Source organism: Dermacentor variabilis, chromosome 4 (assembly GCF_050947875.1).
Source record: "Dermacentor variabilis isolate Ectoservices chromosome 4, ASM5094787v1, whole genome shotgun sequence".
NCBI classification, from domain to species: Eukaryota; Metazoa; Arthropoda; class Arachnida; order Ixodida; family Ixodidae; genus Dermacentor; species Dermacentor variabilis.
This window is the reverse complement of record NC_134571.1, coordinates 62,627,679-62,639,902: the sequence shown is the minus strand read 5'-3', so window position 1 is coordinate 62,639,902 and position 12,224 is coordinate 62,627,679. Positions and strand designations below refer to the sequence as shown.

Below are 12,224 nucleotides of genomic sequence, written 5' to 3'. Positions count from 1 at the left end.
AGAGAGACAAGCCAAGCGTAAGGCAACTGAGCTTTCTCACGCTTATAAGACATAAGTGGATTATCACAGCGTCAAGCGGTCGACTGCGGACCGAGGGCATACAGGTTGGCAGCTCGCGAGTAAGACCGCACGCGGTTGATCGCGAGTGGAACTAACTACACGGGACCACGTACTAAATTGCAGACAAGCCCCAGCAATGTACCATCTGCGTAAATTGAGGAACTGGGCTTGTTGGTCATCCGTCATTCTGAACTGCGCTCGTCTAATCCATGCGGTGACCAACCACAGTTAAAGATAACTTGAGTCCCAAGGCGATACAGTGGCATACGTACGTATCGGTTCGACAACTGCGTACAAAAAAAAAAAAAATATGCCGCAAGACTGAACCACAGAAATGGCGCGCGCACAAAGAAAAATCTGCAGGTCCCACGCACTGTGGGAAACAAAGTAAGCGAAGCTTTCTATGCTATTTGCTCTGATAGACAATAATTAGCGGTGATGTTGGCGGAAAATGTGTCATTTCTTCAGCGTTTAGTCAAATACGACAGTGGCGAGTTGATGTTAAACGTTACCTTGCGTGCACCACACTGTTGTTTGTCTGCGTAGTCTACAGAACACACATCGAGACGTTCTTGCCTGAGGCGTTCTGGTACGTCATTGTTTATAATATCTGAGGGGGTTGACCATTATAATCGCCTCACATGACACAACGCATCGTGGCAGAAGTGTAAATCATCAATTGAACTAAGGGACTGCACGTGATTCATGTAATTATTATAGTTGTATGCATGCATTGTATACATGCATGAGCGGTCTGCACCACGTTTCGTTGCGTAGCGACGACGCTCCAGCTATGCGTGACGCTTCTTTCGGGCATGGGTGTCCTCGACGCTGAGTGCACGCTTTGGAGCCATTTTGCTGGAGCGTGTTCACGTGCTCCTCCTGCATACGTGGCCAGCACGCTGTTGAGACGCCAGCTCCAAGCGCTCTCTTCGGGCTATGGGCGATTGTATGGCGCTGATCCTAAAACTGGCGCTATAGATTCGAAAGTGGTTCCTAATGGACTTGTCTTGTGAAATCATTGACTTCAATTTGTATACTGCAATATGTGCAAGGTAAACATGATTTGTGACATTTTGTTCATTATTCAAATATGCATTTGATTTCCTGGGTAAGCAATGTCTGCCGGTTTGAGTAATTCAGCTAAAAAAGTAGATTCGCGCTATGCATGCTGTCCGAGCTAACTTTAGCCAGAGTCTATATATATGAAAATGCCACGTAGCTCTAGAGAACAAAGGTGGTGATGTTTGCCGACGCTTGGAAATACTCAAACTATTTTTTTCACTCCACCGAATTAGTTAATTAGTCTTCATTACTTAATCAACTTATCAAACATTGTAATTAAATGAGAAGTGCCAATGAGAAAATTGTAGAGCGACATGAAAAGCTCCGATACAGCTTTCCGTTGCTGAATACGCCCTGCATAAAAATAAATATTTTTGCGAGCGTGAAAGAAGCCCACAAATGCACGCAAAATTGCCGCACGCCTGACAATTAATACTTGAGAAGTTGATTAATTAATTACGACTAATTATCTAGTTAGGCAGAATGAAAAACAATGGTTTGAGTATCTCCAAGCGACGGCAAACAACATCACCTTTGTTCTGTCCAGTTACGTGGTATTTGCATATGTTAAAACCCTGGTTTAAGTTAAATGGGACACCCAGTATATGCCACAGGCAATTTTTTAAAAAAGAATTCTGATAGCGTTAAAATAAAACACCTTGGATATTTATAGGCGAGGACTCGTGAACCTGAAATATATTCTAAAGGTTATCAGCGGTATTGGCCATTATAAGTGCAGAAAGGTTCGGTGAAACTACTTCTCTGTAAGTAGACATGTGTCAAGCACTTCACTCGTGTTATACTTCATTTACACCTGTCGTTGCACACGGGCTACACGAATTAAGATACACACTCACAGCGATCGCCAGCAGGAATCACTCCTAGCATGCAGTCGCAAAAGTTTAGAGAAATTTATTTATTTCTCGTTTTTTTTTCTTTACTGACGAATTAAACTAGATTTCACAGTGTCCACTACAAATACTTGTAACACTGCGACGGTATTTCTCCTTTTTTCTGCTTACGCCCGTCGTTTAGGCGCTGCGATTCTGCGTGCTATATGGGCAAATATTATGAAGAGACTGTCAATTTATTTTGTTCGGTTGACTAGAAATACAAGATTATAAGCGTATCTGCATGGCGCCTTCAATGTGACGTCAAAACAAACTTTCTAATGTAAGTGCTTCGAAACACAGACACGTGAAACAAACAAGGTAGATCCCTACCTATTCTCTGTTGATATTCTATTCCTGCTTTCGCTCGGGGACTTATTGTGCAGAACGGTGATCTTCTTGTTCTCTTTCCGCAAAAACATGTTTAACGATACGTCGTTATCTTATGAGGCTGGAAATTATGGTTGAAAAGATTGGAGAGAAGAAAACGAAAAAAAAAGTTCTTTCAGTAACTTTTTTAAGTTTTTGTTTCCACCATTCGCGTTCACGATCCTAGCGACGCGGCAACGTGTCTAGCATCTCGCATCGCCATCGTGCCGCCATCGTGCCGTCGTCGTGCCCTCCTCGTCTGAGTTAGCGTCGGCATCGCAGCCGTTCTCCTAGTTGGGCCAGCTAGCATCTGCTTTGAGTTGCATTTGAGGCCCTTATTTGAATCGGCCTCCACGTGGACGCCAATATGACAGCTGCCGCGTACTTTGACCTGGTGGCGTATATATGCCGATAAGAGCACGCATAATTAGAAATGCACTGTAGTCTCTTGTCCCACTGAGTGCTATTTTATTCCCATTTTTTCTTTTTTTCCGTCCTTTATTAAACAGGAGGCAATAAAATTGTTCAAACGGTACTTTTTTTTATTACAGTAAACTCTCAGTTGTACGAACGTCGGTTTAACGAACGTTTCAGACTAACGAGCGTTTACAGAATTCGCGGTGGGTTTCATATGCATTCTATGCAAAAATCCTTCAGTTAAACGAATTTCTGAATGGCGAATATTTCAGGTGAACGAACTTAAGGCTGCTTAAGTGGACAGCAACACCGGCTACAATTAGAAACTGCTGGCATATATCCGGCCTTTCCCCTCTGTGAGGTGAGAGCGAGCAGGGGGAAGAGCGTGACGAGATGATCGTCCCCGGGATGTCGACAGAGGTCTGTCGCCGGCTGGATGTCGACATTAACATTTCGTTTGAAGACTACGTGCAGTGACTGGGAGCTAGTTACCTGTGCCGTACTATTAGATCTGGAAATTGTTCCCAGTGCTCGTCCCGAAGAAGGGTGCGATGAGGGAGATGCAATGGCAGAGGCAGATTTAAATACTGTAACTCTAGCCGAGGCTGTAGAATTCCTCCGAAAGCTGAGAGACTTCGTGTCTCAGCAACAAGCAATGGCTGAGGAAGTGCGCAAAAACACACTGTCTGGAGAGCTGTGTTACTTCTTGCGCTTTAAGAGTACCAGTGCAAATGAAAATTAGTTTTTTTCTTTCAATATGAGATCGGCAGCAAGGTACTCGTTACGCACTTTGCATATGTTGATGTACCTAACTCCATAAATTGCATTTCACACGTTTGACTCGTTGTCTGATATGCCCTATGCTGTTTCATACTCTAGTAAATATTCAGTTTAGTGAACTTTCATTAAAGTGAACTATTTCCTTCGGTCCCTTGAAGTGCACCCAAGTGAGAGTTCACTGTATTTTCCATTTTAAGAGACAAGGAGTAGCTGACATACCTTTCAGACTATTTTTTTCCACAAAGGAAAAGAAAGAAGATTTTCTTTGTATTCCCCTATTGGGGAACAAGAAATTAGTTACACCTCATATCGACTTTCACTGAGGGACATGACTGACGTGTTAACAAAGCCAGTCGCCCGTATAGGTTGGATAAGATAGCTAACGGCAACTTTCGGCGCTGACGACGAGGCATTTCAACAGGTATCTTCCACTGAAACAACTCAACTAAACTTGCCTGTTCAATTGACACACCTGGCAAATAGCTGGGTGCTCGATATTATCGTATCAAGCTAATTATTCCTCTCAGGTTATTTCAGTTTTTATATTCATTCTATAAGCACGTACGACCACGAGATCAAACGCTTTCGTTCTTCGTCTGCCTCGTACTGAGCACAAGGCCTAGCGAACGGCAACTCTGCAACAGCGCGTAAAAAAGCTTATATCTTCGTAAGCGGGAAACAACGCGCTGCTGTCCACAGAGTTTCATACAAATAGTAGAGGTGGCGCTAGTGCCTACGAGCAAGCAGGGCAATTCAGCCAGCACGGAAATGATGGGTAGTACATTGACTGGCCTAAACTTCGTTTTTTTATGTCTTTAAATGGCTTCATGAGTTTGCAAATGTTTGTGAAAAACTACTGAGTCGTAAGTAATTAAATAAACATTACTAAAATTGTCCGAAGGCAGGATTCGAACACAGGACCTCTAGCAGAGAAGCCCGATATCGAAACCCTTACGCCACGGACGCATAGACAAGCGGAGCCACTGCAGTTAGCAGCGATTATGCGTGCTTGCAGAGTCTTACTACCCTCTGTATTAAAAGAAAAAGCATAAACTACTTTGAAATTTAGTGCTAGATAAAGCGTAATAAACGAAGCCACAAGAACGTCTGAAGCCCCAAGCACGAAGATGAGACAAATCCAGGCACTACCCGTCATTCCCATGTTGGCTGAATGATGGCAGCGCCAGAGCTTCGTGTAGTTATTGCAAGAAACTCTGTGCAGCTATCCACATGACAAAACCCGCCATTTCAAACGTTTCCCTTAGAAATAGTGAATTTTCAGCGGCCGTAGATGCGCTAGTAAAATGAGCTGCGGGATGCAGTTTCGAATAACTGAGAAATTACCTATATCATAAGAAGTCAACAAACACTGACACCGAGGACAACACAGGGGAAATTACTTGTGCGTAATAATTGAATAAAGAAACGATAGATTAATGGAAATGAAAGCGGATCTCACAACCTTCGCATTTCCCGTGCGATGCTCTACCAATGGAGCTACCGCGGCGCCGGTTCTCCATCCACTCTCTTGGGTATTTATGTTTCCTAGTAGAACACTGGGAGTGTAAGCCAGCGCCACCACTCAGAGCTTGGCGGTGGATGTGGAATATCCTTTCTGCCGCAGGCGTCACGACAACGTGATCTTTTTTTGGGTAAAGGCAACCGGTCAATAAACCCACACATGCTACCTGAAGGCATCAACGTTGCCGGATACGAGACCCTCGTTATGTAATAAACGAGAAGAAATGGGGTTAACTGAGGTGCCCGTTTCTATTAGTTATATTATAAGAAGCCGACAAACACTGACACCAAGGAATAAGAGGAATTCTCTCTTATTCGAGGGGTGCGTTCGCGTGAAGAAATGAGCTTTAAAAAAGTATTCAGGCAGGAAGGCTCGAAATGACCGAAGCACACACCAACGTCGTTTCGCGGACGACAATTGGTGCTCGAATCTAAACTCAGAATTGTTGCTGATCATTGTTCACGAACTTCCAACGCCAATCTCGACAAAGTTCGAAGTTTCCTTACGAAAGACATAATAAATCCTTTCGCCTTTGTGCACTTAAAAAGAAGGAACTACAGAAAAATTCCGGCGCACCGCACACTACGATAATCCCTTTCTTGTCTTCGTCGACATATAATGAAGGGAGGAACTTATCCGAGATGTTCCTTCGAGCTTTTACAGAGTAGAATAACTTTCAGTAACCTCGAAAGCCCATTCGAAGTATCATCTCTTTATTAGGCGCGTCGCAAGGTATAAAGATCTCACTGCGCAAGACTTGACACCAAGTAAGCAATGTATTAACGCTGTATGCAGGGCGCTTCAGCGAACACTTTCAAAATTTTCTTTTTAAATTGACTGTGGCGGACACACACACACACACACACACACACACACACACACACACACACACACACACACACACACACACACACACACACACACACACACACACACACACACACACACACACACACACACACACACACACCCTCTCCTTGGGATTCACTGCTCCCAATGCACATGTCATCGAATCTTTGAAAAAAAAAAACAAATAATAGGAAGCAACGCGCAAGAAAACACTAGACTCATCATTGAGGCAGCGGCTATCGCAGAAAAATAAGTCGACTGCGTTAGCAAACCATTCCTAGCATAGGCTGTTAAGGAATTTGCATACTTGGGATCTGTATGTGGGAGGCCGCCTTAGGCCATGGCGCGACCTTGGTGCGTTCTTGTTTATTTGTGGTGACCATGTTGACTTGCACGATTGTTACTGATTATGATGAAGTGCGCGAGAGTATATATACATACCTTTTTGCAATAAACACCAGTTGGAAGTTTGCGCTTGTCCTTGTCGCCTTTTTAGTGTCCCGTGTCCACTCTTGCGCTAGTCACTTTAGCACAAAATACCAATTAGCCTGGTCTCACACCCTGTGTGCTATAGATGTCCAATCTTTGTATTAAAAAAAAACAGAAGCTTTTCATTTGGTGGCGTTTAGGCAACGAGCGGCTCTGTTCCCGCGCTTATCATTTACGTCAGCGTGCTCTATACATGCAACGTATGCTCATTCAATTCGCCCAGGCAAATCCTCTCAGCGGGATATGCGCGATAAGAGCGAACCACATGCCGAGAAATGTTATCGCGTGCTTTGCGAGTGAGTAATCGAGGCGTTCACGCAGAACCAGAGCGTGAAATGAGATTTGTACAAGGAAAGTCATTGCCCGTCAGTGCTTGGAAGCACTGGAACAATATATGTTGCCGCATTTAAAAGCGTAAGTTAACATACCTACCGCGATCACATTAGGCAGTTTGCAGGGTTCGTTAAGTTCAAGCTGGAGAAGCAATAAAGGAAACTGGCGGTATCAAAGTCTGTAAAAATGAGACCTGCCTGCAGAGTGAGCTTTATTATTTACCACCCATCACCTTTTTATTACATAATATTATTATGACGTAGAAAAACAAATCTGAGGCACAGTCGCGTTGAATATGAGCTGCCACACGGTAGCCGCGGTCCGAAGGGATCCGAGACTGTACGTCGTTGCTAGCACACGAAAAAATAACAAATATTGCAGAATTGAACACCGTTCCCGTTGCTGGCATCTACTAAACCGATTTTTGTATTTACTAAATCAAGTGCGCCGTGTTGCGGCTCATATTAAACGCGACTGTGCCTCAGTCGACCGGAATCAGCTATTTTTCCGTGGTGACCTAAAGCTTTTCCGCGGATGCGCTGTACGTATAAACGTATACAGGTGATTTTTCTGGGCAACGCCTGAACCGCCTCAGTCAAAATCTCACGTCTTACTGATGCGGCACAGGAGCTACGAGAAATGCTGATGTGGAGTGCTTCCGATTAATTTGGACCACTCTCGGAATTCTTTTTCCGACGTGCACCCACATGGGGCCGGTGCGCAAGTGCTTTTGCCCACCGCCTCCGTAGAAATGCGGGCGCCGCGGCTAGGAATCGAACCAGCGACCTAGTGCACAGCGAGAGGACACCGTAATAGTCATTGGGCCACTGCGGTGGGTTTGTACTTGGAGAGACTGCACGTTTAAAGCAACAGTTTCCACAGGGTTATTTAAGTTCGTTCAATATGCTTACTATATATGTGTACAAATAGAAAAAAAAAAAGAAACCTTGAGCCCGCACCGGGGCGTGCAGTGTAGCACGAGCTTACGGCATATCTCTTGGTTTCGGGCCTATGGCACACCAGGCAGGCTGCGACAGCCATAGCTTTCCCTGATGCTTCTAGTCTGTGTCCGTGTCACTTCGCGCTACAATCCAAGATCATCGGTCAGTACAAGGAGTTTCTGAAATATGGGAACTACCAAGGCCTAGAACAAATTATGAAATGCTACGTTTTCGACTACCCTACCATTTAAACAAAGCAAACATAAAGTAATGCTTATTTCTGTGCTACGATAAACATATGTCTAAATGCGAATATGTACACAGACGTATGAATGTTCTTTGAACAGGCTCAATTCTTGTATAATCATTTTTTTTGGTATTGTGCGTATCGAATCCTTCTGTATATGTTACTGTATTAAATAATTTTATATATTGTGTCGTAATAGCGATGTGCATAGTGCTGCATTTGTTTTATTATCTCTTGTATATTTGTGATGTGTTTCATGACTAGCTGTTTTTTGTACTTTCTTGTGTTTTGTTATACTTGCTCATAGTTATCATGATTAATGTTTCGCAGTTATTAGTGTGGAAATCCTATTTTCCCAATTACTATTGTATTTAACCGTGCTAATCCTTTGTTGCATTTGTTGCTGCCTGCAAAACGGGGCCATGGACCACGTCAAGCGTTGCTGGCTTTTTGTCCACGGTCCTCAGCATCAGTTGTATGTTGAAATAAACTTGATTTGATTTGATGTTACCGTACCAACTCGCCCAACCTTCTATCCTTTTGCACAGCTTTCCGGCCTTGCTCGGATGCATTCTACCCAGATGGAACGAAACGTGGTGACCGCTGCAACGCGGGTTATGTGTGGAGGAATACGATCTGGCTTGGCTAAATTCATAGCGCGAACTACGGGAACACAAGCTATAGGCAGAAAAAAAAAAAAAAAGACAGGATGCGCTCTGTCTTTTCTTGTGCCTTAGCTTGTGTCCCTGTAGTTCGCGCTCTGAATTTAGTTACGCTTCTCGTACCCACTCACCCACTTCTCACTTTTGATCAGCGTTCCGGGTGCGTGACTGCCTTGCCTGCGCAGTTCAAACCGACATCACCAAGTGTTACATGAAATGAAATGCGAAACTGGAGTGCCCGAGAACACAGTTGAATGCGTCGTCGGAATACTGATTTACTATGCGGGCAAGTGCGAAGCATTGTGATGTGCTCGATAATTTCTTTTAAAGGCTCGTAACTGTACATTGTTGCCACTATCAGTCGTCCTTTCCATGCAGTTATTCTTTGCACGCAGATGTCACTCTATACAACCAGCAGTGGCGTAGGAATCTGCACCACACAAATCCTGTCCGAGAGAACCACAGGTGACTGCTTGGAGAATCGCGAAACTGACGCTGATAACACCGAACGGAACGGACAGCACAAATTCACGGGACCGCAGGATAGCTGGTTTTACGCGCGGCAATAAAGCTTTCTTTTTCACTGATTCGAGGTCAGAGAAGTTCAGTTTTCGTCACAAAGCCAGCAATTATTTCTTGTTGCACCAGTGAACTGTCGCCGGTTGATTTGAATGCTACTTCTTGCTGCAGCTTTATAGATAAGCGCGAATACCGCTAAGTGAACGATTTTTTCCACCGTAGGTGTGAGCAGACGCGGGCCACTTATGCCTGCTGTGACTGTTGCTCCCCTTATCTTCAAGAAAAGTGCGCATAACTTATTTCAGTTTCTTTCTTTTTTTCTTTTTTGCTGAAGCGGTGTTTAAAGGAGGTGACAGACAGAATCAGCAGTGATCAGATTCCACAGGCGTTGGAGCTAAAGTAGACATCGGACGGACAACAACAGCCAACGAGCGTTTCGGAACCCACGCGACGTCTTCTAATTTGGCGACGCTGTGAAGCCGATATTCGGGATACCGAAAGTGCTCGAAAATAAAACTTTACCGTCGTTCATAAATGCGCCGAGAACAGCTGATAATCAATTGCACAGAGGTGATCATCGCGACAGCTTCCACTCATCGTACACTACCTACTTTTGCGAAAGATTTCACGGGGTCAGCACATGAGCGCGACGGACGTGAATGAAGCGGTAGAAATGTTCTGCAAGTGGACACTGAACTGCCGTCCCGTTTCAGGAGCATAACCTCGTTACAGCCGCAGCTACGGACGCAAAGTGTACTCACTGTAGGCGAATGGACGAAACCTTGGTACTCCCGCCATTCGCGTTGCCACAGGCGCTACCAAGGCGTTCAGCTGTCGGACGCTCGACATCGCTTCCAGAGCCAGCATGGTCGATGCGACGATAAAACTCCCGCCTCGCCACACGCACGCACTCAACACGGAGAGCCTGGCGACGTTCCTTTACAACCGCCGCGTCCTCGCTAGCAGGGGCAGCGGACAACCTCCGGTGGTTCCTTCGCTGTGGTCCGATCGCTGGGCGACAGCAGTCAGCGCGAGCACGACCGAAGAACACGGTCACGCGAACGCACACCCGCGCGCTGCCACGCGACGACGGTTGCCGCCGCTGCGCTAGGCCAGAGCGCTGCTGACTTGGCCTTCCAGAGCGCGAGCAAAGAAAGATCGGCCCACCGGTGGCCTGGCTTCCCTCGCGTGCAGGGAGAAGAGACGAAGCGGCGCGGAGCCGGAGCGAGCTGCTCTCGGCAGACAAAAATGCTCTGCCGAGAGAAGCCAGCAGAGAGCAGCAAGCGTGGAACAAGAGCAGCTTCTCGCATGCGGCAACGGGCAGCGCGGCGGCAGCAGACGACAACGCCCCGACGCCCCTTGCCCTCATTTCGACGAAAGGTTGGTGTCGAGAGCCGCCACCGAGGGGCGCTTGTAAAGAAAAAAATAAAGGGCGCGCGATTTGAAGCGCCATCTGGCATTCGGCAAGTCTGCGTGCATTCCTAGATCTTCGCAGAGACATCTGCGTATGTCGTGATATTGGTGTGTGGTTCGATTTATCGGTATTTCCGGGGTCACTGAGGTCATCGCTGGAACGAAACTGCTGCATGTAGCTGCGATTACATAACGATAACTATCCGAGGTAGCGGAGTGTTGTTGTAAGGTCGCATAGATCTTGATCAAGTCATGTACCCGACTTTTATGGGTATGTGCGTTGGGGTTTACAGTGAGAGGCATGACATGACGTACTGCCGCGAGAACTGCGAAAGGGAACTATGTTTTTTTATTTATTTATTGTTTATTTATAGGATAATATAAGCCTTAGCAGGCCCTTACAGGAGTGAACAATAAGTACACTGGTATAATTATCAAGTGAATATGAGAATACACATAAAGAATCGTTATCACACATCGCTACTAGGTTTCGTGTAACAAAGTTGTCTACATATATCATCAAAACATGAAATTTTGAATTTACGTGACTGAGTGTTGCGCACCGACAAAACTAGCAGTATAGGAACGTATTTAGCCATCTAACAACATAGCAATTTCAAGAAACTGCACAAAAAAAGAACTTTTTTGTGTAATTGCTTGAAATTGTTATACCCGATTTTAGTGGTGAAAGCCTCCAAGGATTCAACATTCATCCAAACTGGAACATCAAAACTGGTATTCCGGAGACCGCAGCAGCTTACCCGGTAGCACAAAAGTCTTCGTGAGTCGTATCGCTTTTCGAGTGCAGTACTTGAAGTGCACCGGCTTAAGAGACCGTTTATAGTGTCCTTGTGTATGGTGTTACTCAGTGCTTGCTCTCTCCCTTTCTTCCTCTTTCTATTCCCCTTTCCCCCACCCCAGTGTAGGGTAGCAAACCGGATGCTGTTCTGGTTGACCACCCTGCCTTTTGCTATCCTTGTTTTCTCTCTCTCTCTCTTCGTGAGTCGTGGCACTTAATGTTCAACGTTATCAGTAGCATTCAAGATATTGACATATGCAGTAATGGGCCCAGTGCAAGAGACGAGGCGGGCAAGGACAAGAAGAAATTGCGCGGGCTACACGCCCTACTCGATAGCCAGACACAAGGAACCTCCAGTGGAACTGCCGTTCAATACTTTCTGCAGCTACAGATGCGCTGTATCCAATCTCCCAACAATCTCCGGACATTATACTATTACAAGAAACTCGTGTGTCCGCTGATCAAGAGAGAAAGAGAGAGAGAAAGCAAGGACAGGACAGGCAGGGAGATCACCCGGAAGAGCACCCGGTTTGCTACCCTACACTGGGGGTGGGGGAAAGGAGAACAGAAAGAGTAAAAAAGGCAGAGAGTAGCACTGAGTGCGTGTGGGAGGGACACTATACACAGGCACACTCTAAACGGTTTCTTAAGCCGGTGCACTTCAAGTATTGTACCCGCGCAATACTCTCTGCCTTTTTTCCTCTTTCTATTCCCCTTTAACCCACCCCCAGGGTAGGGTAGCAAACCTGGTGCTCTTTTGGTTGACCTCCTGCCTTTCCTGTCCTTGCTTTCTCTCTCTCTCTCTCTCTCTCTCTCTTGATCAGCGGACACACAAGTTCCTTGTAATAGTATAACGTCCGAAGATTGTT

The 12,224-nt window shown here is 45.6% G+C and overlaps 1 protein-coding gene across 1 annotated transcript in view; it reads right to left on the bottom strand.

The window, feature by feature from the left end:
- The window catches only part of LOC142579271 (uncharacterized), a 68,520-nt gene extending 58,041 nt beyond the window's left edge, over positions 1-10,479 (bottom strand). The window contains exon 1 of the mRNA XM_075689308.1: positions 9,905-10,479. Coding sequence (XP_075545423.1) covers positions 9,905-10,010 — 106 coding nt within the window. The 5' untranslated portion in view covers positions 10,011-10,479. The remainder of the gene's footprint in view (positions 1-9,904) is intronic.
- Positions 10,480-12,224: the final 1,745 nt, after the last annotated feature.